Source organism: Saimiri boliviensis, chromosome 14, assembly GCF_048565385.1.
Source record: "Saimiri boliviensis isolate mSaiBol1 chromosome 14, mSaiBol1.pri, whole genome shotgun sequence".
Taxonomy (NCBI): Eukaryota; Metazoa; Chordata; class Mammalia; order Primates; family Cebidae; genus Saimiri; species Saimiri boliviensis.
In genome coordinates this window covers 9,106,729-9,132,465 of record NC_133462.1, presented here as the reverse complement: position 1 = coordinate 9,132,465, position 25,737 = coordinate 9,106,729, and the positions used below count along the sequence as shown (strand labels likewise).

Here is a 25,737-nt window from a genome sequence, read left to right as displayed (position 1 = left end):
GGAAGCTGGGAACCTAATCCCGGGATATCTTGGAAGTAGGGAGGAGAAGAAAAAGGACTCAGAGAGAGGGAGGATTCGAGGATTCCCCCTAGGACCTGATCTGGTCGACTCCCTTCTGACTCTCCACTCTCCACTTCCAACAAAGTAATGAGCTCGGTCACCGATGCAGCCAGGCAACCCTGACCCGGGGGTTCTGAACACGAATGATGTGTGGATGTTCCTTAAAGAGACAGAGACCTCATGGCCTCACTATACACATATCGCTTATAAGAAACTTATAAAAGGCTGGGTGCAGTGGCTCACGCCTGTAATCCCAACATTTTGGGAGGCAGAGAGGCGGGGGGGAAAATTGCTTGAGCCCAGGAGATCCAGACCAGCAACACAGGGAGACATCGCCCAGGCTGAAGTGCAGTGGTGTGATCTTGGCCCACTGCAACTTCCGCCTCCCGCGTTCAAGCGAATCTTCTGCCTCAGCCTCCCTAGTAGCTGGTGTTACAGGCATGCGCCACCACGCCCAGCTAACTTTTGTATTTTTAGTAGAGACGGGGTTACATCATGTTGGCCAAGCTGGTCTTGAACCCTTCTCCCCGTGGCGGGGGTGATCCCCCTGCCTCGGCCTACCAAAGTGCTGGAACTACCCGCTGAGTCACTGAGCCCGGCCTGACATCCATCTCTTTAAAAAAAAATTGTGATGCCAGGCACGGTGGCTCAAGCCTGTAATCCCAGCACTTTGGGAGGCCGAGGCGGGTGGATCACGAGGTCGAGAAATCGAGACCATCCTAGTCAACAAAGTGAAACCCGTCTCTACTAAAAATACAAAAAATTAGCTGGGCATGGTGGCGCGTGCCTGTAATCCCAGCTACTCAGGAGGCTGAGGCAGGAGAATTGCCTGAACCCAGGAGGCGGAGGTTGCAGTGAGCCGAGATCGCGCCATTGCACTCCAGCCTGGGTAACAAGAGCGAAACTCTGTCTCAAAAAAAAAAAAAAGAAAAAAAAAAAGAAAGAAAGAAATTCATAAGGAAAGCTATGCAATTGCTACTACTCTTTTTTTTTTTTTTTTTTTTTTTTTTGAGGCAGGGTTTCACCATGTTAGTCAGGCTGGTCTTGAGCTCCTGACTTCAGGTGATCCGCCCTTACAGGCGTGAGCTACCGCGCCCGGCCAGCAATTGCTACTACTCTTAACTTGCAGGCACTTCGTGGGGCGAAAATGCATAGAAAAACTACAGCTCCCGTGAGGCGAATGGGCCACGATGCCGGCGGAAGTTATTTTTCCCCCGGCCGGCAGGGAGTTGAACGCCTCCTCTCTGTTTTCGCATGGGCAGGAAACGTGGCGTCAAGAGGCTGGGATTCCGAGAAAGGAAGCGAGCTTTCACGAAAATGCGAGCGACTTCGGTAAGGGGCGGGGCCGCAAGGCCTTGATGAAAGGTACGGAGCCAGCATAGACCAATCAGACCTCTCTGGGGCGGGGCTTCTGTTGGAAGTGGGCGTGGCCCAAGGGGGAAGTCACCAAGAACGCACCGGAGGTCCTTGCCGGTCCTGGAAAACGCCCTCTGCGGTGAAGGAGAGGTGAGAGGCCAGGGTTCCAGACTCTTGGGTCCTAGAGAGGATGGGGGCCAGAGGGCTGGAAAACTGGGTCCGGGAGGAGGATGCACTGGGTGCCAGTACTTTAGGTCCTGGGAAAAGCGGAGGCTGGGACCCTGGACTCTTGGGTCTGGGGGAGGAGGAGGCCGAGATCCTGGATTCCTGAGTGTGAGGGAGGAAGGAGCGTGTTGGGAGCCGGGACTCCTGGGTCTGAGGGGCCGGACTCCTGTGTCGGAGGAAGGGAAGGCTGGAGGCCTGGAATCCTGGGGCCTGGGTAGCGAAATGATTGTGTCTTGATTCTTGGAAGTGGGGGCGGCGCTGGGAGCACGAACTCCGGGTTCCAGGGAAGGAAGAGGCTTGGGACAGACATTATGCGTTATCCACCTCTCCATCCCCCACAGAGCACGCCGCCATGCCTCCCTCTGGGCCTCGAGGAACCCTCCTTCTGTTGCCACCGCTGCTGCTGCTCCTGCTTCGCGCTGTGCTGGCTGTCCCCCTGGAGCGAGGGGTGCCCAGCAAGGAGGAGCCCCCTGCGACTGAGAGTCCGGTGAGTGGCCGTATCCTGCTGTCCAGCCAGGTGGACAGCAAGAATTGCAGTAGAACTACAATTCCTGCAGACCGCCATTGCCCTAAGGTGGATGCTCCGGTGACTCCCTGGCCCTACCGTTGTAGCTTTTCTTGTGCCTGCCATTCCTTCCAGCCGCAGGGGTTTGACTTGGTGAAAAACTGCAGGTCCCTGACTCAGGTGTGGAAAATCTGCTTCACTCCCCAGTTACACCTTTGGGTTGTTTTTGGTTTTGTTTTTTTGAGGCGAAGTTCTGCTTTTGTTGCCCAGACTGGAGTGCAATGGCGCGATCTTGGCTCACTACAACCTCCGCCTCCTGGGTTCAAGCGATTTTCCTGCCTCAGCCTCCTGAGTAGCTGGGATTACAGGTGCCTGTCACCACATCAGGCTAATTTTTTTTTTTTTTTTTTTTTTTTTTTAAGATGGAGTTTCACCATGTTGGCCAGGCTGGTCTTGAACTCCTGACCTCAGGTGATCCACCTGCCTCAGCCTCCTGAAGTGCTGGGATTACAGGCGTGAGCCACTGCGCCTGGCAAGTTTTGGTATTTTTATTAGAGACAGGGTTTCACCATGTTGGCCAGGCTGGTCTCGAACTCCTGACCTCCAGCAATCTGCCCGCCTTGGCCTCCCAAAGTGCTGGAATTATAGGTGTGAGCCACTGAGTTCTGAACTGGAGAGAGATGTTAGGTCAAGAGCAAGGAAGAGAGGAAGTGAGGGGAAGAGCATACGAGGCAGAGGGAACAGCACAAGCAAAGGCCACGTGGTGGGAGAACGCAGAGCAAGTTGAGGACGTGGAGGAGGCTGCTGTGGCTGGAACAGGGAGAGTGAGGAGGAGAGAGGGAGATTATGTGGATCACATGGGATCTTGTGAGACTTAGCAAAGAGGTAAATAATTTTTTTTTTTTTTTTTTTTGAGACGGAGTTTCGCTCTTGTTACCCAGGCTGGAGTGCAATGGCGCGATCTCGGCTCACCGCAACCTCCGCCTCCAGGGTTCAAGCAATTCTCCTGCCTCAGCCTCCTGAGTAGCTGGGATTACAGGCACGCGCCACCATGCCCAGCTACTTTTTTGTATTTTTAGTAGAGACGGGGTTTCACTATGTTGACCAGGATGGTCTCGATCTCTCGACCTCGTGATTCACCCACCTCGGCCTCCCAAAGTGCTGGGATTACAGGCTTGAGCCACCGCGCCCGACCAATTTTTTTTTTTTTTTTTTTTCAATAGAGTCTTGCACTGTTGCCCAGGCTGGAGCGCAGTGACAGGATCATAACTCACTGCAGCCTCAAACTCCTGGGCTCACCTGATACTCCTGCCTTATACTCCCAAGTAGCTGGGACTACAGGCATGTGCCACCATGCCCAGCTAATTTTTTTTCTTTTTGCAGAGACAGAGTCTCCCCGTGTTGGCCAGGCTGGTCTCAAACTCCTGAGCTCAAGCAATCCACCTGCCTCAGCCTCTCAAAGTGCTGGAATTACAGGCATCAGCCACCATGCATGGACATTTTTTTCTTTTTCTTTTTCTTTTTTTTTAATTTAAAATTTTTTTGGTTTGGAACACAGGGTCTTGCTCTGTCACCTCAGCTGGAGTGAGGTGGTGTGATTATAATGTACTGCAGCCTCAGGCTCCTGGCTCAAGCAATCCTCTTGCCTCAGCCTCCCAGAGCACTGGGATTACAGGCATGAGCCACCACGTCTTACTTATTTTTTCCAATTTATCTTACTTGCTTTTCACCACAGCCCTGGGAGGCAGAGGACATATTGCCTGTTTTATACATAGGAAGAGCAAAGAAGGCCCAGGGACAGTAAAGGGCCACCCAGCTATGCATGACAGGGATGGCACCAGGAGGCCTGGGACTTTTTGTCTGTGTTGTTCACAGTGCTGGGCATATGATAGGGGCCTGGTGAATGTTCGTTGAATGAATGGATGGATGGATGGATAGGTGGATGGGTGGGTGGGTGATCAGATGGATGGATGGGTGGGTGGATGGGTGGGTGATTAGATGGATGGGTGGGTGGGTGGATTGATGGGTGGATGGATGGATGAGTGGGTGGGTAGATGGATGGATGGGTGAGTGGGTGGATGGATGGATGGATGAATAGGTGAATGGGTGGGTGGGTGGATGGATGGATGGGTGGGTGGGTAGATGGGTGGATAGATGGATGGATGGGTGGGGGGTAGCTGGATAGATGGATGGATGGGTAGATGGATGGATGAGTGGATGGATGGATGGGTAGATGGATGGATGGATGGATGGATGGATAATGGTTGGATAGATGGGTGGGTGAGATGTATGGATGGGTAGGTGGATGGATGGATGGGTTGGGGGTTAGATGGATGGATGGGTCGGGGGGTAGCTGGATAGATGGATGGATGGGTAAATGGATGGATGAGTGGATGGATGGATGGGTAGATGGATGGATGGATGGATGGATGGATGGATAATGGTTGGATAGATGGGTGGGTGAGATGTATGGATGGGTGGGTGGATGGATGGATGGGTTGGGGGGGTAGATGGATGGATGGATGGATGGGTAGATGGATGGATGAGTGGATTAATGGATGGATGGATGGATGGATGGATAGATGGATGATGGCTAGATGGGTGGGTAGGATGTATGGATGAGTGGGTGGATGCATGGATGGATGGATGGGTGGGTGGGTGGACGGATAGATGGATGGATGGGTAGATGGATGGACAGATGGATGGTTGATGGGTGGATAGATGGGTGGGTGGGATGTATGGATGAGTGGGTGGATGCATGGATGGATGGATGGATACAGGTATGATTCATGGCTTCCCAACAAGTCATGTCCACTCTGAGCATCCACTCTGAGCAATATTAGGCTGGGTGTTCACTGATTTGATTTTCATTTCATCTTTGCTGCAGATGTGGGAAAAGGTAAAAACTGAGTCCCTTGGCAGCTGCCCCAGGGAGCAGGCCATAGCAGTCACAGCAGTGAGGGTGGGGAGGTGGGAGCAGGGGCTGCTATGTCTGTCCTTGTTGCCTCAGGACACGGGCCTGTACTACCACCGGTACCTCCAGGAGGTCATCGACGTGCTGGAGACAGATGGGCATTTCCGCGAGAAGCTACAGGCTGCCAATGCGGAGGACATCAAGGTGCAGCTTCGGGCAATGGGGGCTTTGGGAGGGGCACGTGCTGGGAGGGCAGAGTTCAGGAGAGGACTGGTTTCTTCAAGGGGGCCGCATGGCTCCAGCTCTGCCTGTATTTGAGATCACCAAAGTGAGACTCGGGAGAAGTTGCTTCTTGGGATCACAAGCTGGGAAGAGCTTTGGGGAACACAGAATACGTAGTTAGTGCACACCCCCACGGGCAGACTTTCAGCTGCAGCTCTACCACTTCCTAGCTATGGGGCCGCCCCTCACCGTGCCTCAGTTTCCCCATCTGTAAAAATGGGAGTCATCACAGAACCTGTCGCGCAGGGTTTGGGTTTGGATTTTCCAAGGGAAAATGTGTAAGGGAAGGATTTTGGGGTTTGGAATTTCCAAAGGAAGATGTGTAAAGGGTTTGGAAGAGCGCAGGGACACTCCTTAGCAAGTGTTCTGGAAGGGTTGCTTTAACAGAATGCGCCTATGGTGCCTTCTACAGAGAAAGAATTCAAAATAAGGGAGGCGCCGGTGTCCCTCACGTCTCTGTGGACTCCATGTCAGGCCTCTAAGGAGCACTGTCATTGTCCCCATTTCACAGAGCAGGACACCAAACCCTGGTAGCAGGGCCTCTGCTTCTCGTGGGCCTGGGTCTCGCCCTAACTGGCTGAGCCAGAGCCCCAGCACCTCCAGTCCCCTCAGGAGAGCAGATGATGCAGAGAGTCCCCCATGGGGGACGGGGCTGCCTGTCCCCAGCCCACAGTTCTCCAAACACCTCTGCCCACAAGGGGCCCCGGGGCCTGGGACTGGTCAGGAGGTAGCCCCTAGTACTCATAGAAACTTCTCTGTAATCCCACCACCCTCATGTGTCCCCATCCACCTGGCCTGGGATGCTGGACAGGCACAGCCACTGAGTCCAGCCCCTCCCATTGTTCAAGTGGGGAAATTGAGGCCCAAGAGGCCACCTGGCTTGCCCAAGGTCGTGTGCCTGGGAAGTGACATCAGAAGCAGAGGGGCCAGGCCAGGCACGGTGGTTCACACCTGTAATCCTGGCCCTTTGAGAGGCTGAGGCTGGCGGATCACAATGTCTGGAGTTCAAGACTAGCCTGGCCAACATGGTGAAACCCTGTCTCTACTAAACATACAAAAAATTAGCTGGGCATGGTAGCACATGCCTGTAATCCCAGCGACTCGGGAGGCTGAGGCAGAAGAATTGCTTGAACCCAGAGACGGAGGTTGCAATAAGCTGAGATTGTGCCACTATACTCTAGCCTGGACGACAGGGCAAGACTGTGTCTAAAAAAAAAAAAGAAAAGAAAAGAAAACAGAAGCAGAGAGGGCAGTTAGGTAGGCAGGGTGCAGAGCGGATCAGGGCTGGGTCCATCTCAGCTCCACCCGATGCTGTGTTGGGCTGCCCTTCTCTGTACCTTGGTTCCCGTCTCTGAAAACGGGCTAATATGTGAGACCTCCCTATTGTGAGAGCTGGTTGTGCAAATCACTGATAATCCATACTTCAGGAATGCGGCCTGGCTTATCATAAGCCTGCAATAAATGTCAGTTACCCTGGTAGTCAGTAGCAGTGGCATCAGCCCGTTTTTTGTCTTGTTTTGTTTTGTATGAGACAGTCTTGCTCTGTTGCCCAGGCTGGAGTGCAGTGGCACCATCTCGGGCAATTGCAGCCTTCACCTCCCAGGTCCAAGTGATCCTCCTGCTTTAGCCTCCCAAGTAGCTGGGACTACAGGCACACACCACCATGCCCAGCTAATTTTTGTTTGTTTGCTTGTTTTGTGTTTCTTTTGAGATGGAGTCTCACTCTTGTTGCTCAAGCTGGAGTGCAATGATATGACGTGGCTCACCACAACCTCCGCCTCCTGGGTTCAAGCGATTCTCCTGCCTCAGCCTCCTGAGTAGCTAGGATTACAGGCATGCGCCACCATACCCAGCCTTATTTGTATTTTTAGTAGAGATGGGGTTCCTCCATGTTGGTCAGGTTGGTTTCGAACTCTTGACCTCAGGTGATCCACCCACCTCGGCCTCCGAAAGTGCTGGAATTACAGGCGTGAGCCACTATGCCTGGCGAATTTTTCTATTTTTAAGTAGAGATGTTGGCCAGGCTGGTCTCGAACTCCAGACCTCAAGTGATCCTCCTGCCTCGGCCTCCCAAAGTGCTGGGATGACAGGCGTGAGTCACCATGCCTTGCCCAACCCGTTTTGAGACGCAGAGCAGGAAAGGGCTGTGCTGGGTCACTTAAGGGCTGGTGCAAGTTTGGGGTTTGAACCCAGGCCCCAGGGACTCCCAAACTGGGCAGACAGTGACTGCAATGTGGTCATCAGGCTAGAAGCTGGCCTCCCATCCTCACTGTTCAGGGGATCTTGGGCAAGTGGCTTTTCCTCCTGGGCGTCAAGTCTTTCCAGTGAGTTGTGGGCCAGATTGGGCCAGATTAGAGGAGGCGTGTGACTGGCTTTGGTCACTCTGACTGTGACTTCAGTCACCTCATCCTGCTGCCTCTGCAAAGGCTGTGCCCCATGGGCAGGAGAGACAGACGTGAGTCACATGTGACTGCAATGAAGCAATCTGAGCAAAAACAGACAGCAGAGGGCACTAGGGGAGCCCCAAAGAGGAACTGGGACCAGACAGAGAAGCAAGAGAGGGCTTCCGGGAAAAGGGTGCCTGGCTGGGGGTGTCTGTGATACAGAAGTCAGTGTACGGGGGCAGGGGTGGCATTTCAGAACACTGTACAAATGTGCAAGTACCTTTTTTTTTTTTTTTTTGAGACTGAGTCACGCTGTCGCCCAGGCTGGATGCAGTGGCACAATCTCGGCTCACTGCAACCTCTGCCTCCCAGGTTCAAGCGATTCTCCTGCCTCAGCCTCCCGAGTAGCTGGGACTAGAGGCACGTGTCACCACACACAGCTCTTTTTTTTTTTTTTTTTTTGAGACGGAGTTTCACTCTTGTTACCCAGGCTAGAGTGCAATGGCACGATATCGGCTCACCGCAACCTCCGCCTCCTGGGTTCAGGCAATTCTCCTGCCTCAGCCTCCTGAGTAGCTGGGATTACAGGCACACGCCACCACGCCCAGCTAGTTTTTTGTATTTTTAGTAGAGACGGGGTTTCACCATGTTGACCAGGATGGTCTCGATCTCTCGACCTCGTGATCCACCCGCCTCAGCCTCCCAAAGTGCTGGGATTACAGGCTTAAGCCATCACGCCCGGCTCACCCAGCTCATTTTTTGTGATTTTTTTAGAGAAGGGCTTCTCCATGTTGCCCAGGTTGGTCTCGAACTCCTGACCTCAAGCAATCCACCTGCCTCAGCCTCCCAAAGTGCTGGGATTACAGGCATGAGCTGCTCCACCCAGCCCGGTGCATTTCACTTTTGTTGGTGATTCCTTATGACTGATATAAAGATGGGGACGTGAGGCCAGAAGGGTGGGTGGGTGCCAAGTCTCACAGGGCTTTTTTTTAGAGGCAGCGTCCCACTCTGTTACACTCAGGCCGATGTGGGGAGTTGAGTGGTGCCGTCACAGTTCACTGTAGCTGCAACCTCCCAGGCTAAGCGGTCCTCCCACCTCAGACTCCTGATTAGCTGGGACTACAGGCAAGTGCCACCACACCTGGCTAATTTTTTATTTTTATTTTTTTGAGATGAAGTGTTACTCTGTCTCCCAGGCTGGAGTGCAATGGCATGGTCTCGGCGCACTGCAACCTCTGCCTCCCGGGTTCAAGCAATTCTCCTGCCTCAGCCTCCCTCGTAGCTGGGACTACAGGGGCACGCCATCATGCCCAACTAATTTTGTATTTTTTTTTTTTTTTTGAGACGGAGTTTCGCTCTTGTTACCCAGGCTGGAGTGCAATGGCACGATATCGGCTCACCGCAACCTCCGCCTCCTGGGTTCAAGCAATTCTCCTGCCTCAGCCTCCTGAATAGCTCGGATTACAGGCATGTGCCACCATGCCCAGCTACTTTTTTTTGTATTTTTAGTAGAGACGGGGTTTCACCATATTGACCAGGACGGTCTCGATCTCTTGACCTCGTGATCCACCCGCCTCAGCCTCCCAGAGTGCTGGGATTACAGGCTTGAGCCACCGCGCCCGGCTAATTTTGTATTTTTAGTAGAGATGGGGTTTCACCATGTTGGCCAGGCTGGTCTCAAACTCCTGACCTCGTGATCTGTCCGCCTCAATCTCCCAGAGTGCTAGGATGACAGGCGTGAGCCACTGTGCCAGGCCAATGTTTGATTTTTTGTAAAGGGTTTCTTTACATTGCTCAGGCTAGTCTCAAACTCCTGGGCGCAAGCGATCCTCCTCCCTCCTCCTGCTTCCCAAAGGTTTGAGATTACAGGTGTGAGGCACCGTGTCTGGCTTTGCAAGGTCTTGAGTGCTGAGCTGAGGGACTTTGTCCTAGGAGGACTGGAGAGCCCTGGGAGGCTGTGAGGAGGAAAGTAGCGGCGTCAGCTCTGACTGAGAACCAGACACAATGCCAGGTCATAGCAGAGTCAGCTCAGAGAAGGCACTTAGCACAGTGTGTGTGTGAGAAAGAGAGTTGGAGGTGAAGTGAGGGGTCTCAGGGGATTCTTTTTTTCCTTTTTTTGAGATGAGGTCTGGCTCTGTCGCCCAGTCTGGAGTGCAGTGGTGCTCTGCTCACTGCAACCTCCGCCTTCCAGGTTCTAGTGGTCCTCATGCCTCAGCCTCCCAAGTAGCTGGGATTACAGGCTCATGCCACCATGCCCAGCTACTTTTATTTTTTATCTTTTGAGACAGAGTCTCACTTTGTCACCCAGGCTGGAGTGCAGTGGCACAATTTCAGCTCACTGCAACCTCTGCCTCCTGGGTTCCAGCGATTCCCCTGCCTCAGCCTCCCGGGTAGCTGGGACTACAGGCGCATGCCACCACACCTGGCTAGTTTTTTTGTATTTAGTGGAGACAGGGTTTTACCATGTTGGCCACGACGGTCTCAATCTCCTGACCTTGTGATCCACCCACCTCAGCCTCCCAAAGTCCTGGGATTGCAGGCATGAGCCACCGCTCCCAACCGCAGCTAATTTTTTATTGTTTCCAGAGACAGGGATTTGCCATCTTGCCCAGGTGGGTCTCAAACTCCTGGGCTCATGTGATCCTCCCACCTCAGCGTCCCAAAGTGCTGGGATTACAGGCATGAGTCACTGCACCTGGCCCTTAACATGTGATTTGTTGCATAATGGGACATGCAGCAGCAGAGGTGGGCAGGGCTTCAAATACCAGGCTGAGGGGCTGGGACTTGTCCTTGGAGACTCTGAGGGGCTGGGGAACTGTAAGCAGGGAAGGGGCAGTATAAGACCGGGGCAGGGCCGGGCGCGGCGGCTCACACCTGTAATCCCAGAACTTTTGGAGGCTGAGGCAGGCGGATCACCTGAGGTCAGGAGTTTGAGACCAGCCTGGCAAACATGGTGAAACCCTGTCTCTACTAAAAATACAAAAATTAGCTGGGTGTGGTGGCAGGCGCCTGTAATCCCAGCTACTCGGGAGGCTGAGGCAGGAGAATCTCTTGAACCGGGAGGCGGAGGTCGTAGTGAGCCCAGGTCGTGTTACTGTACTCCAGCCTGTGAACAGGAGTGAGACTTTGTCTCAAAAAAAAAAAAAAAAGTCTGGGGCATGAGAAAGCTTGTAAGAAGCTGTCAGAGAAGATAGAGAGCAGGCCTAGGCCACCCGGCATGCCACCTGCTGGGCCCCCAGGCGGACCAGGGTCTCCTCTCCCCTCAGAGCGGGAAGCTGAGCCGAGAGCTGGACTTCGTCAGCCACCACGTCCGCACCAAGCTGGATGAGCTCAAGCGACAGGAGGTGTCGCGGCTGCGGATGCTGCTCAAGGCCAAGATGGATGCCCAGCAGGAGCCCAGTGAGCAGGGGCAGGGCGGGAGGGGCAGGCAGGGAGGGCTGGGGAGGGGTGTCGTGCTCCCGGCTTCCTGGTGGTGGTGTGCTAGGCAGGCCAGGCCTCCCTCCCTGCTGTGAAATGTGCATGGGAAATTGCATGACTTAATACTAACACTGCAATGCTCTTTGTTTATATTCTGCTTCCATTTGTTGTTTTTATTTATTTTTCTCTGAGGCGGAGTTTCGCTCTTGTTCCCCAGGCTGGAATGCAATGGCGCGATCTCGGCTCACCGCAACCTCCGCCTCCTGGGTTCAGGCAATTCTCCTGCCTCAGCTTCCTGAGTAGCTGGGATTACAGGCACGTGCCACCATGCCCAGCTAATTTTTTTGTATTTTTAGTAGAGACGGGGTTTCACCATGTCGACCAGGATGGTCTCGATCTCTTGACCTCGTGATCTACCTGCCTCAGCCTCCCAAAGTGCTGGGATTACAGGCATGAGCCACCGTGCCCGGCCCATTTGTTGTTTTTAAAAATTCTTATCGGTGGGCTGGGCGCGGTGGCTCACGCCTGTAATCCCAGCACTTTGGGAGACTGAGGCGGCCTGAACACCTGAGGTCAGGAGTTTTAGACCAGCCTGACCAACATGGCAAAACCTCGTCCCTACTAAAAATACAGTATAAAAATAATAAATAATAAAAATCAGTATCATGGCCAGGCGCAGTGGCTCATGCCTCTAATCCCAGCACTTTGGGAGGCCAAGGTGGGCAGATCACCTGAGGTCAGGAATTTGAGACCAGCCTGACCAACATGGCAAAACCCCATCTCTACTAGAAATACAAAATTAGCCGGGTGTGGTGGCGCATGCCTGTAACCCCAGCTCTTCGGGAGCCCGAGGTGGGAGAATCGCTTGAAACCTGGAGGCATAGGTTGCAGTGAGCCGAGATTGTGCCATTGCACTGCAGCCTGGGAGACACTGTCTCCAAAAAAAAAAAAAAAAAAAAAAATCATTATGGCCAAGCACAGTGACTCATGCCTGTAATCCCAACACTGTGGGAAGCCAAGGCGGGTGGATCACTTGAGATCGAGCATTCAAGACCGGCCTGGCCAACATGGTGAAACGCTGTCTCTACCGAAAATATAAAAATTAGCCAGGTGTGGTGGCCGCGCCTGTAATCCCAACTACTTGGGTGGCTGAGGCAGGAGAATTGCTTAAGCCCAGGAGGTAGAGGTTGTAGTAAGCTGAGATCATGCCACTGCACTCCAGCCTGGGCAATAGAGCAAGACTCTGTCTCAAAAAAAAAAAAGTCACTGTCATAATTCATAATTAGCCAGACACGAGGGCTCAGGCTGATAGTCCCAGCTACATGTGAGGCTGAGGCAGGATCCCTTGAGCTGGATCAGCCGGGCCCCGCCCTTTCCCTGTGCCCCCTGACCCTCTTGCATCAGCATTCTTAGAAATTGCTGGAGGGCAGCCTCGAGACCTTTGCCCGTTCACCCCGCTGTCCTGTGACATTCCTTCTCGGGGCTCTTCGCGTGGTCCGTGGAGCTTCCGTCTCGGCTGGAGTATCACCTCCCCAGGGAGCCCCCCGACCCCCGACCCCGGCTGTCCTGCGTGAAGGAGGCTACATTGATTTGTGTCCTTGGTATTATTCTGTCCCCGCCTTGGTGGCCTATTCTCTCTCTCTAGACTGGATCCTCAAGAGGCAGAACGCTTTTGGTTTTTGTTGTTGTTGTTTTTGAGATGGAGCCTCACTCTGTCGCCCAGGCTGGAGTGCAGTGGCGCAATCTCAGCTCACTGCAACTTCTGCCTCCTGGGTTCAAGTGATTCTCCTGCCTCACTCTCCTGAGTAGCTGGGATTACAGGCGCCTGCCACCACGCCCGGCTAATTTGTGTGTGTGTGTGTGTGGGTGTGTGTGTGTGTGTGGGTGGGTGTGTGTGTGTATTTTTAGTAGAGACAGAGTTTCACTGTGTTGGCCAGGCTGGTCTTGAACTCCTGACCTTAGGTGATCTGCCTGCCTTGGTGTCCCAAAGTGCTGAGATTACAGGCATGAGCCACCGTGCCCGGACTTCAAGAGGCAGGATTCTGTCACCATCTGATTCCTACTGTGACCACAGCGCCCAGCACTGGGTCAGCCTGGAATAGCGGCTCAACACACATTCCCGGCACCAATAATGAATTGGAGATTCAGTCTGTACATGCGTCCTGCACGCCTGTTGCACCTCTGGGCTCAGCCAGGGTCAGAGCTGCATCCACTGCAGCCTGAGTCTCACAGATGCTAGCTGCTGTGTGTGTGTGTGTGTGTGTGTGTGTGTGTCCTCCACTGCAATCTGGGTCTCCCAGATCTAAGCTGCCTCTGTGTGTGTGTGTGTGTGTGTGTGTGTGTGTGTGTGTGTCTTCTACTGCAGCCTGGGTCTCCCAGATTCTAGCTCTGTGTGTGTGTGTGTGTGTGTGTGTGTGTGTGTGTGTGTGTGTGTTTGGCCTCCATTGCAGCCTGGGTCTCCCAGATCTTAGCTGCCTCTGTGTGTGTGTGTGTGTGTGTGTGTGTGTGTGGTCTTTCCTCCCACCTGACCAAGGGCCGCTTTAGGGCGGGGCTGGGCCAATTCATTCTGGGTCCAGCATGGCACAGTTCGGGCCTGGGTCCCCAGAGGCCAGGGGAGACGTGTGTGCAGTGAATAAGTGGTGTTGACGGCGTATGTGCTGTTCCTTCCTGCCTGGAAACCCTACCCCTTCCTGACCGCTCGGAAACTCCCATACGAGCCAGGCTGCACGTGTTTGCTGAGGCCGCTGTAGCCAAGTCCCCCTGGCCAGGTGCTTCAACAACAGAACTTGCCTGGCCCAGGGGCTGCGGGCCAGAGTCTGGGTGAAGGGCTGGCAGCTCTGGCTCTTCCAGCATGTGAGAAAGGGTCTGCTCCAGACCCCACTCCTTGGCTTACAGACAGCCGTCTCCTCCCCGTGTCTTCACACCATCTTCCCTCTCTGTATGCCTGGCCCATATTTCTCCTTTTATTGTTATTTTTTGTTTATAAATTATTATTATTGGCCGGGCACGGTGGCTCAAGCCTGTAATCCCAGCACTTTGGGAGGCCGAGGCAGGTGGATCACAAGGTCAAGAGATCGAGACCATCCTGGTCAACATGGTGAAACCCCGTCTCTACTAAAAATACAAAAAAATTAGCTGGGCATGGTGGCACGTGCCTGTAATCCCAGCTACTCAGGAGGCTGAGGCAGGAGAATTGCCTGAACCCGGGAGGCGGAGGTTGCGGTGAGCCGAGATCGCACCATTGCACTCCAGCCTGGGTAACAAGAGCGAAACTCCGTCTCAAAAAAAAAAATAAATAAATAAATAAATAAATAAAATATTATTATTATTTATTTTGGGGTATGTTTTGAGACGGAGTTTTGCTCTCATTGCCCAAGCTGGAGTGCAGTGGCGCTCACTGCAACCTCTGCTTCCCGAGTTCAAGTGATTCTCCTGCCTCAGACTCCTGAGTAGCTGGGATTACAAGCATGGTCCTGTTTTGTGTTTTTGGTAGAGATGGAGTTCCCTCACGTTAGTCAGGCTGGTCGCAAACTCCTGACCTCAGGTGATCTACCTGTCTTGGCCTCCCAAAGTGCTGGGATTATAGGTGTGAGCCACCGCACCCGGTCCATTATTTTTTTTTGAAATATGATTTCACTTCCATCACCCAGGCTGGAGTGCAGAGGCACAATCACAGATCACCGCAACCTCTGCCTCACAGGCTCAAGTGATTCTCCTGCCTCAGCCTCCCGAGTAGCTGGGACTACAGGCACACGCCACCGCATGTAGCTAATTTTCGTATTTTTTGTAGAAATGGGGTTGCGCCACGTTGTCCAGGCTGTTCTCAAATGCCTGAGCTCAAGTGATCCTCCCATCTCAGCCTCCCAAAGTGCTGGGATTATAGGCATGAGCCACTACACCCGGCCATAAATTTCTCCTTTTTATAAGGATATTAGTCATGTTGGATTAGGGCCCACAGTAAAGTGACGACCCTGTCTTTTTTTTTTTTTTTTTTTTTTTTTAAGATGGAGTCTCGCTTTATTGCCAGGCTGGAGTTCAGTGGCACGATCTCAGTTCACTACAACCTCTGCCTCTGCCTCCCAGGTTCAAGTGATTCTCCTGCCTCAGTCTCCCGAGTAGCTGGGACTAAAGGCTTGCACCACCATACCCAGCTAATTTTTGCATTTTTAGTAGAGATGGGTTTTCCCTATGTTGGGCAGGATGGTCTCGATCTCTCCACCTCCTGATCTGCCTGCCTCGGCCTCCCAAAGTGCTGGGATTACAGGCATGAGCCACTGAGTCCGGCACGATCACCTTATCTTGACCTGATTCCCTCTGCAAAGGCCTAGTCTCCAAATCGGGTCACATTTTGAGGTACTAGGGCTTAGGATTTCAACATAAGAAGTTAGGAGCACACAACGTAACCCCTAAGACTGGTTGATGCTTTACCAAAAATTCTGGTGTTTTTTGTTTGTTTTTTTAAAGAGTGGTTGTGGCTGGCCGGGTGGCTTGCGCCTGTAATCCCAGCACTTTGGGAGGTGTAGATCACCTGAGGTCAGGAGTTCAAGAGCAGCCTGGCCAACATGTTGAAACCCCATCTTTACCCAAAATACAAAAATTAGCCAGGTGTGATGGCACACACCTGTAGTCCCAGCTATTCAGGGGACTGAGGCAGGAGGATTGCTTAAGCCCGGGAGGTGGAGGTTGCAGTGGGCCAAGATCGCACGAGGGCTCTCCAGCCTGGGTGACTAGAGTGAAACCCTGTCCCCCAAAAAAGAAAAAGAAGAAGAAGAAAAGGAAATGGTGGCGGGTCACGGTTTTGGGTATCCAATGGCTAGTTCCCATTCTTGCTCTGCCACTTGCTAACTGGTAGCTTAGACAAGCCACAATCCCTCAAGGAGTCTTAGTGTTCCCATGCGTAAAATGGGGATAATCATAGAGCCCATGCTGTCAGGTTTTTATGGAAAGTAAATTAATTAATACAATTAAAGTGTTTAGGGCATGGCCTGGCATATGGTAAGTATGCAGTACGTGTTAGTTTTTATTATAAGCATCAGAGTCAGTCATGGGATCACCTCCTCCAGGAAGCCCTCCTTGATTGCCCCAGGCTCAACCTGTCTTCTGGGCTTCTTTCGAGCACGTCTGGCCCAAGATGGGGGTTTTGAAAGAACACTCCCTGAGATTTGGACTCTTCCCTCTCTTCCAGATGTACAGGTGGATCATCTGAATCTCCTGAAGCAGTTTGAACACCTTGACCCTCAGAACCAGCATACATTCGAGGCCCGTGACCTGGAACTGCTGATCCAGACGGTAATGGGAGTGGGTCCAGAGGTAGAGGATTGAGGGAAGCTTTGCAGAAAGGAAGAAAGGGACAGTGTCTGGGACGTGAGCCGGCTTGCCAGGCCTGCTGGTGGTCTCTGAGGTTGGAGGGTGGCAGAGGGCTAGGTAGTTTTTTGTTGTTGAGACAGTCTCACTGAGTGTCCCAGGTGGGAGTGCAGTGGCAAGCTTGGCTCACTGCAACCTCCAACTCTAGGTTCAAGTGATTCTCCTGCCTCAGCCTCCCGAGTAGCTGGAATTACAAGCACATGCCAGCATACCCGGCTAATTTTTATATCTTTACTAGAAGCAGGGTTTCACCATGTTGGAGGTTTCACTCAGGAGGCTGAGGCAGGAGAATCGCGTGAACCTGGGAGGCAGAGGTTGCAATGAGCCGAGATCGCACCGCTGCACTGCAGTCTGGACGACAGAATGAGACTCTGTCTCAAAAAAAAAAATGTGGGTTGGGGGGACACATCAGGACAAGAGACATAAGACAGGTGGAGGTTGGGGCTGCCCCTTGCCAGGTTCAGGGCCAAGGGCCTGCCATTTCCAGGCTGGAATCAGGGGCAGGGCATAGCGGAGAGAGGCAATGACTCTGTGCCTTTCCCCAGGCCACCCGGGACCTTGCCCAGTATGACGCAGCCCATCATGAAGAGTTCAAGCGCTACGAAATGCTTAAGGAACACGAGAGACGGCGTTATCTGGAGTCACTGGGAGAGGAGCAGAGAAAGGAGGCAGAGAGGAAGCTGGAAGAGCAACAGCGCCGGCACCGCGAGCACCCCAAAGTCAACGTGCCTGTGAGGACCCCCATTTGTGCTGACTCTACCACATCCAGCTCAAACCCAAGACAAGAAAGCAGTTGAAGAACTACAACTCCCAGGAGCCATAGAGGCAAAAACTCCCTGTTATTGTACCCTGCTGCCCCAGGGGCTGCTGGGAGTTGTAGTTTTCTTAGTTTTCTTACTTGAGGGAGATGATTGGTTTGTTGGATGGGCATAAGGGGGTATTTGGTTTTATCCTGTGGCATCCAGACTTCTTGCTCATGAGCTCCTGGCTCTCCCCTCCACAGGGCAGCCAAGCCCAGCTGAAAGAGGTGTGGGAGGAGCTGGATGGACTGGATCCCAACAGGTTTAACCCCAAGACCTTCTTCATTCTGCATGGTAAGGTGGGGAGGGAGTTCCAGAGCCAGGATGAACCCTGAGACTCTGACCCTTCTGGGACCTGAATGCTAAGAGGGGTGTGTCTGTCCCAGGAGGGCTCAGTCAGGCTGAGAGAGCTGAGCCGCTGCCTCTCCCTGCTGTAAGGCTACGATCTGCACAGAAGGGTTGGGCCACTTTTCTTGCAAATGCCAGACCTCGGGGTTCTAAGGACCACCCTGTGTCCACTGTCTGAGCAAACCAGGCTTGGCTAGGCCTGAGTTCCCTCCCATAGCAGCCCAGAAAAAGCCCTGGTCCTCTCTGGGAGCCCTGTCGATAGGAGTGGGCTGTTCCCTAAGAATCAGGCCTCCAGAAGCCTGGGAAGCCCTTTTTCTTTTTCTTTTTTCTTTTTTTCTTTTTTTTTGAGACAGAGTTTTGCTCTGTCACCCAGGCTGGAGTGCAGTGGTGCTATCTTGGCTAACTGCAACTTCTGCCTCTCAGTTCAGGCAGTTCTACTTCAGCCTCCTGAGTGGCTGGGACTACAGGCACGCACTACCATGCCCAGCTAATTTTTTTGTATTTTTAGTAGAGACAGGGTTTCACCATGTTGGCCAGGCTGGTCTTGATCTCTTGCCCTCAAATGATCCGCCTGCTTTAGCCTCCCAAAGTGCTGGGATTACAGGTGTGAGCCACTGCACCCAGGCTTCTTTTTATTTTTTGATAGTCTTGCTCTGTTGCCCAGGCTGGAGTGTAGTGGTGTGATCTTGGCTCACTGCAACCCCCACCTTCCACCTCCCTGAATCAAATGATTCTCCTGCCTCAGCCTCCCGAGTAACTGGGATTACAGGCATGCACCACCATGCCCGGCTAATTTTTGTATTTTTAGTAGAGGTGGGTTTTTACCATGTTGGCCAGACTCATCTAAAACTCCCAACCTCATGTGATCTGCCCGACTTGGCCTCCCAAAGTGCTGGGATTACAGGTGTGAGCCACCATGCCCAGCGGAAAGCCCTTTCTCTATGGTGGATCAAAGGCACACTCTCCTCAGTCTGTCTCTTCCTCTCTGGAAACGTGGCCTGGGGTTGCCAAGACCCCTCAGGTATACCCAGCACCCCGTCCCAGAATCTGCAGCCTGTCAGAAGAGCTTAGCAAGGCCTCACTCATTCATTCAGCAAACCTTCACTAAGCTCTCTCTAAGGACCAAGCTTTCTCAAGACCTTGTGGATACAGCTGTCAATAAAAGAAAGTACCTCCTCTGAGGGCAGGTGATTAGGCACACAGATCGTACCATACTGTACTAACTCCAAGAGACTGTAGAGTATGAGCGATGCTAGTGCTTTACGTAAGCTGCCAATTGAACTAATGTATCATTGAAAATAAGATGCATCCGGGGCTGGGTGGTGTGACTCACACCTGTCATCCTAGCACTTTGGGAGGCCAAAGTGGAACATGGCTTGAGCCCAGGAGTCCAAGACCAGCCTGGACAACAAAGTGAAACCCTGTCTCTATTTAAAAAAAGAGAGAGAGAGAGAGAGAGAGAGAGAGACGCTGGGTGTGATAACTCACACCTGGAATCCCAGCACTTTGGAAGGCTGAGGCGGGTGGATCACCTAAGGTCAGGAGTTCAAGACCAGCCTGGCCAACATGGTGAAGCCCCATCTCTACTAAAAATAGAAAAATTAGCTGGGTGTGGTGGCAGTTGCCTATAATCCCAGCTACTCGGGAAGCTGAGGCAGGAGAATCGCTTGAACCCGGGAGGCGGAGGTTTCAGTGAGCCGAGATTGCGCCATTGTACTCCAGCCTGGGCAACAAGAGCGAAACTCCATCTCAAAAAATAAATAAACAAATAAATAAAAATAAAGATGCAATTAGCTGGGCGTGGTCGCGCGTGCCTGTAATCCCAGCTACTCAGGAGGCTGAGGCAGGAGAATTGCCTGAACCCAGGAAGCGGAGGTTGCGATGAGCCGAGATCGAGCCATTGCACTCCAGCCTGGGTAACAAGAGCGAAACTCCGTCTCAAAAAAAAAAAAAAAAAAAAGATGCAGCCCTATTTCAGGGTGATAAAATAGAAGAACAAAAAGATACATCTTAGAGTTAGTGAAGGTTCTAGACTGGATGTGGTGGCTCACACCTTTAATCTCAGCACTTTGAGAGGTCGAGGCGGGTGGGTCACCTGAGGCCAGGGATTGGAGACCAGCCTGGCCAACATGGCAAAACCCTATCTCTACTAAAAATACAAAATAAAGTAAATAAAAATACAAAAATTAGCCAAGTGTGGTGGCGCCCACCTATACTCCCAGCTACTTGGGAGGCTGAGGCAGAGGTTGCAGTGAGCCAGGATCGCACTACCGCACTCCAGCCTGGGCGACAGAGCAAGACTGGGATTACAGGCATGAGCCACTGCACCTGGCCCGATTTAAAAATATTTTTTTGTAGAGACAGGGTCTAACCATCTTTTCTAGGCCGGTTTTGAACTTCTGGGCTCAAGTGATCCTCTTGGCTTAGCCTTCCAAAGTACTGGGACTACAGGCATGAGCCACTAAGCCCAGCCCCTACATTTTCTTTATTCTTTTTTTTTTTTTCTTTGACATGGAGGTTAGCTCTTGTTGCCTAGGTTAGAGTGCAATGCTGCGGTCTTGACTCACTGCAACCTCCACCTCCCGGATTCAAGCAGTTCTCCTGCCACAGCCTCCCGAGTAGCTGGGACTACAGGCCTGTGCCACCACACACGGCTAATTTTTTGTATTTTTAGTAGAGACAGGGTTTCTCCATGTTGGTCGGTCAGGTTGGTCTTGAACTCCCAACCTCAGGTGATCCATCCGGCTTAGCCTCCCAAAGTGGTGGGATTATAGGCATGAGCCACCACATTAGGCCATTTTCTTTATTCTTAATTTGAATGTAAACAGTCCATGTGGCTAGTGGCTACGGTGTTGGACAGCGCAGATCCAGAGTTTAGACAGAAAACAGTTCCCCAGGCCTGAGCCCTGCACTGCACTAGCATGTCAAGGTCAGGAAGAGGATGGAGCCGGACAAGGAGGCAAAGGGGCAGCCAGAGAGAACAGAATCATGTTCTGTAAGCCAAGGGCAGAAAGTCAAGTCAGGTGTAGGTGGAAAATTATCTACTGGATTTGCAAGATCAGGGTTCCTGGCCTCCTCCACAGGAGCAGGTTGTGTTCATCGGAGGGAGCCGAAGAAGGAGGAGGGCCAGTGGTGAGGACAGTGAGTGTGGCCGACTCAGCCTGGAGCCCTGCAGCTGTGAGGGGTGTATTGGCAGGAGAGGCTCCCCTGGCACTTGGAGTTGGCACTGGCCTGGTTTTCTGGGAGCCAGAGGTCCCTGATAACCTTGGAGCTGACTCTGTGCCCAGAACACTGGATGCCAGGGCCAGAGAATCCTGCATGACAGTGACCCAAGCATGTTTCTGCAAATCCCACCCCTCATCTGTTTCATTCTCAGCACCCTGCTTGCTAGGCAGTGGTCCTAGCAACGGGCCTAGTGGGGTGGGAAAGCCTGAGGGCTACCGTTCCACTGCGGGAGACCCGTAGTTACCTGTCCTCTGATAACAGACTCCACCTCGGCCGAAAATTTCTTCACCTGGGACCTGATGCGCCTCGTCCTTGGTCCCCTGATATCTTGCTATCTCCTTCTCTTCAGATATCAACAGTGATGGTGTCCTGGATGAGCAGGAACTGGAGGCCCTCTTCACCAAGGAGGTGAGCATCTTAGAAGTCTCGGGCACCTAGACGGATGCCCACCCAGACGAGCCACTTGCTGCTTCTTAGCCGCCCCCTTAAATCCCCCTGGATGGGAGCTCAGTGAAAACTACAACTCCCATCAGCCCCGCGGGCAAAATTGGCTTCCAGGAATGTTGGCGTGCCCAAAGGACTGCTGGGAGTTGAAGTTATCGGGTTGTGAGTCTAAGGAGGAAGGAGTAGGCTGGGAATGAGCTAGCCTGCGACCCCTCAATGCCGGCTGCCTCTCGCTTGTCCCTGCAGCTGGAGAAGGTGTACGACCCAAAGAATGAGGAGGACGACATGCGGGAGATGGAGGAGGAGCGGTTGCGCATGCGGGAGCACGTGATGAAGAATGTGAGGGAGGTGCCAGGTGGGGGCGAGGACTGGGCCGCAGCTCTGTCGCTCACCCTTATTTGGCTCCCCAGGTGGACACCAACCAGGACCGCCTCGTGACCCTGGAGGAGTTCCTTGCATCCACTCAGAGGAAGGAGTTTGGGGACGCCGGGGAGGGCTGGGAGGTGAGGACCTGGGGATGCTCGGGGTCCTGAACTTCTAGCCACGACCTTTCTTTCAGAGTCTCAGGCCGCTTCTCTTTCCCTCTGGGTCTCCAGCCAGTCTCCTGGGTCACTGTGCCCCCCTCTCTGGGTCTTTGTTTCTTTTCTTTCTTTCTTTCATTCTTTTTTTTTTTTTTTTTTTTTTTTTTGAGACGGGGTCTTGCTGTGTCTTGTAGGCTGGAGCTCAGTGGTACGATCTCAGCTCACTGCAACCTCCACCTCTTGGATTCAAGCGATCCTCCCACCTCAGCCTCCTGAGTAGCTGGGATTACAGGCATGTGCCACCACATCCGGCTAATTTTTTTTTTTTTTTTTTTTTTGAGACGGAGTTTCACTCTTGTTACCCAGGCTGGAGTGCAATGGCGCGATCTTGGCTCACCGCAACCTCCGCCTCCTGGGTTCAAGCAATTCTCCTGCCTCAGCCTCCTGAGTAGCTGGGATTACAAGCACACGCCACCATGCCCAGCTAATTTTTTGTATTTTTAGTAGAGACGGGGTTTCACCATGTTGACCAGGATGGTCTCCATCTCTCAACCTCGTGATCCACCCGCCTCGGCCTCCCAAAGTGCTGGGATTACAGGCTTGAGCCACCGCGCCCGGCCTATTTTTGTATTTTTTTAGAGAAGGGGTTTCACTGTCTTGGCCAGGCTGGTCTCGAACTCCTGACCTCAGATGATCCTCCTGCCTCAGCCTATCAAAGTGCTGGGACTACCCAGGCAGGAGTGCAGGGGTGTAATCATGGCCCATGACAGCCTCAAAGTCCTGTCCTCAAGTGATTCTCGTGCCTGAGCCTCCCTATTAGCTGGAACTACAGACACATGCCAGCATGCCCAGCTCGTCTGAGTCATTCTTCTTATTTATTTATTTATATATATATATATATATATATATATATTTTTTTTTTTTTTTTTTTTTTTTTTTTTGAGACGGAGTTTCGCTCTTGTTACCCAGGCTGGAGTGCAATGGCGCGATCTCGGCTCACCGCAACCTCCGCCTCCTGGGTTCAGGCAATTCTCCTGCCTCAGCCTCCTGAGTAGCTGGGATTACAGGCACGCACTACCATGCCCAGCTAATTTTTTGTATTTTTCGTAGAGACAGGGTTTCACCATGTTGACCAGGATGGTCTCGATCTCTTGACCTTGTGATCCACCCCCCTCGGCCTCCCAAAGTGCTGGGATTACAGGCTTGAGCCACCGCGCCCGGCCTATTTATATTTTTTGAGACAGGGTCTCCTCTGTCACCCAGGCTGGAGTGCAGTGGAGTAATCATAGTTCTCTGCAGCCTTGAATTCCTAGGCTCAGCTCCAGCTAATCTAGGTCTCTCTTTTATTTATTTATTTATTTATTTATTTATTTATATTTTTTCAAGATGCCCAGCTAATTTTCTATAGAGACAGGGTCTCGCTCTGTTGCCCAGGCTGGTCTTGAACTCCTGGCCTCAAGCGATCCTTCCCACTTTGGCCTCCCAAAGTCCTGGGATTACAGGGGTTAGCCACAGTCCCTGGCCTTGCCTCTCGGTCTGTATTCCACTCCCATCTCCCACTTGGGCCTCTCTGCCCACGCGCACGGCCCCAGCCTCCCAGCCTCCTCTACACCTCCCACATTGGTATAGCCCTCTCCAGTGTGAGTGGCCGAGGTTAGACCTGTGCCCTGATGGCCCCTGTGCCCGCCCTGCAGACAGTGGAGATGCACCCTGCCTACACCGAGGAGGAGCTGCGGCGTTTCGAGGAGGAGCTGGCTGCCCGGGAGGCAGAGCTGAATGCCAAGGCCCAGCGCCTGAGCCAGGAGACAGAGGCTCTAGGGCGGTCCCAGGGCCGCCTGGAAGCTCAGAAGAGAGAGCTGCAGCAGGTGACAGTAGGGGAAGCTGCTTCCATTTCCATCTGCTGAGTCTCTGGCTGCCCTTGTCTGTGTCCCCATGGGTGTCTAGAAGCTGGGAAGGCTTGTGGCCACCATGTTAATCACTGGGGGAGTCTCAAGTGTTTGCCGCCATATTGAGTAAGGGCAGACGCTTTCCCGTCTCTGACAGCTCTGTGGTTGCCATGTTAAATAAGGGCAGTAAGGCTGTAAGTGACGAGGGAAAGGCCCAGGAGCGGAAGAAACAGACTCAGCCAGAGCTGGGCGAGGGCTTCCCTGTCCCAGTGCAGGACCCACGCCATGACGGGAGGGAGAACTGGATCCTTGACTATTACTAAGCCTGACTGTCAATGAAAGAGAAAAACTGAGGCCCATGGAGAAGGGATTGGCCAGTGACCACTTAGCAGGTTGCTGTGAAGTCTCAGTGTGGGGACTGAAGCCCGAGCACTTGCAATGCCAGCATCACACCCTCTTGTCTGTGCGACCCCCACCTCCTGCAGGCTGTACTGCACATGGAGCAGCGGAAGCAGCAGCAGCAGCAGCAGCAGCAGCAGCAGCAGCAGCAGCAGCAGCAGCAAGGCCACCAGGCTCCAGCTGCAGACCCCGAGGGGAGGCTCAAGTTCCACCCAGACACAGGTGTGGCCCTGGCCTGGGGAGGAGGGGCTGCAGGGCTGCAATTCCAGGGTCTGAGGTTGGAGGAGCTGGGGCCTGGACTCCCAGATCTGAGGGAAGAGGGGCTGGGACCTGGACTCCTGGGTCTGAGGGAGGAGGGGCTGGGCCTCCAGGAGCCTGGGGGAGGCGGAGTTGGGATGTCCAGTGCCACCATTCCCTCCCTCCATTTCCAGACGATGCACCCGTCCCAGCTCCAGCTGGTGACCAGAAGGAGGTGGACGCTTCGGAAAAGAAAGTTCCTGAGCAGCCCCCTGAGGCTGAGGTGCCCCAGCCAGATTCCCAGCATCTGTGAGCCTCTGGACCCCAACCCTCTGGACTCCTGATGCTCCAAGGCGGCTGATGGCGCTGGATGAAGTGGCACAGTCAGCTTCTGTGGGGGCCGGCACCGTGTTGGCTGCTGGGGCAGGGGCGCGGGCTGGCACTTCACACATTGCTGCTGCCCCGGGTCCACCTGTCTCCACTTTCACAGCTTCTGAATCTGTGGTCCTTCCCTTCTGTCCTCCGAGGGGCCTGCCTTCTCTTGTGTCCAGTAGGCACTCTGTGACCAGCTTAACTTAGGGAAGCCCCCTCCCCTTCTCATCTGTCCCAAGAGGGTCTGCTCCAAGCCTGCGTTCCTAGGTGGCTCAGCCTCAGCTGTCCGGGTGGTGGCCCTGGCACCCTGTATGCCCACAGCTACTGGAGTCCTGCCTGCTGCTCCGGGCCAAGCTTCTGGTTGATTAACAGGGGCATGGGGTGGTCCCTCGAGACCTTCCCCTACCTTTTGTGGGACCAGTGATACCTCGAAGACAGCGTCCTCTCTACAGCTGGGTGCCAGAGGTAGGGAATCCTCAGTGGAGCTGGCGAACCCTGATACCAGGAGCCCAGGCCTCCCTAAGCCCCTGGCTTCCAGCCAGCTCATTGTCAGCCTATTCTGGACCTCCTGGACCGCAGCCCCTTCCCCACAGCCCCAGAAGGGTCCCAGACCCCACTGCAGGACCTGGTCCCAGCCCCTCAGCCTCGTCTGCAGCCCCTGGAGGCCGGTCCCGCCCACCTTTCCGGCCTCATGTCACACTGTTCTGCTTCCTGCTCCGTGCTCCAGTACCACCGAAATATACGTTCTGGAACAAAAACATGGCCCTCTTCTGTGTATCTATACCGGTCCCTCCAAAACCCTGTTGCTACGTCACCTGCCAGAGTCCCCACCTTTGAAGATCTGATTCAACATCACTTCTGTGAGTCCTAGTCGTGGCATCTTTCCGTCTGCCCCGATGTGGCTGCAGCCTTCACCTAGGGCCCCTTCAGCAGCCACAAGGACAGAACACCCAAACCTGGGATTCAGCTTTCTCTCTCTCTCTTTTTGATCCGGAGTC

At 53.3% G+C, this 25,737-nt stretch overlaps 1 protein-coding gene across 2 annotated transcripts; it reads left to right on the top strand.

Moving 5' to 3' along the window:
* Positions 1 to 1,324: 1,324 nt before the first annotated feature.
* Positions 1,325 to 25,497, top strand: NUCB1 (nucleobindin 1). Of its 2 annotated transcripts, none has more exons than XM_074386093.1 (13): positions 1,325 to 1,425; positions 1,983 to 2,128; positions 5,157 to 5,264; positions 10,993 to 11,125; positions 16,329 to 16,432; positions 17,053 to 17,238; positions 17,511 to 17,601; positions 21,230 to 21,288; positions 21,571 to 21,663; positions 21,735 to 21,827; positions 23,540 to 23,710; positions 24,217 to 24,352; positions 24,562 to 25,497. In XM_074386093.1, the coding sequence occupies exons 1-13, from the start codon at positions 1,419 to 1,421 to the stop codon at positions 24,678 to 24,680; spliced, it is 1,446 nt and encodes a 481-aa protein (XP_074242194.1). In that variant the 5' UTR covers positions 1,325 to 1,418; the 3' UTR covers positions 24,681 to 25,497. The 2 variants fall into 2 exon arrangements, with proteins under 2 accessions (XP_074242194.1, XP_010349347.3); XM_010351045.3 differs by lacking the exon at positions 1,325 to 1,425 and adding an exon at positions 1,460 to 1,566.
* Positions 25,498 to 25,737: the final 240 nt, after the last annotated feature.

What these genes read in the sequence shown, in the direction of transcription:
- NUCB1 (XM_074386093.1), top strand. An exon ending in CCAATGCGGAGGACATCAAG is followed by an intron (nt 5,265 to 10,992) that starts GTGCAGCTTCGG and finishes CTCTCCCCTCAG; the next exon opens with AGCGGGAAGCTGAGCCGAGA. An exon ending in GGGAGCACGTGATGAAGAAT is followed by an intron (nt 21,664 to 21,734) that starts GTGAGGGAGGTG and finishes TTGGCTCCCCAG; the next exon opens with GTGGACACCAACCAGGACCG.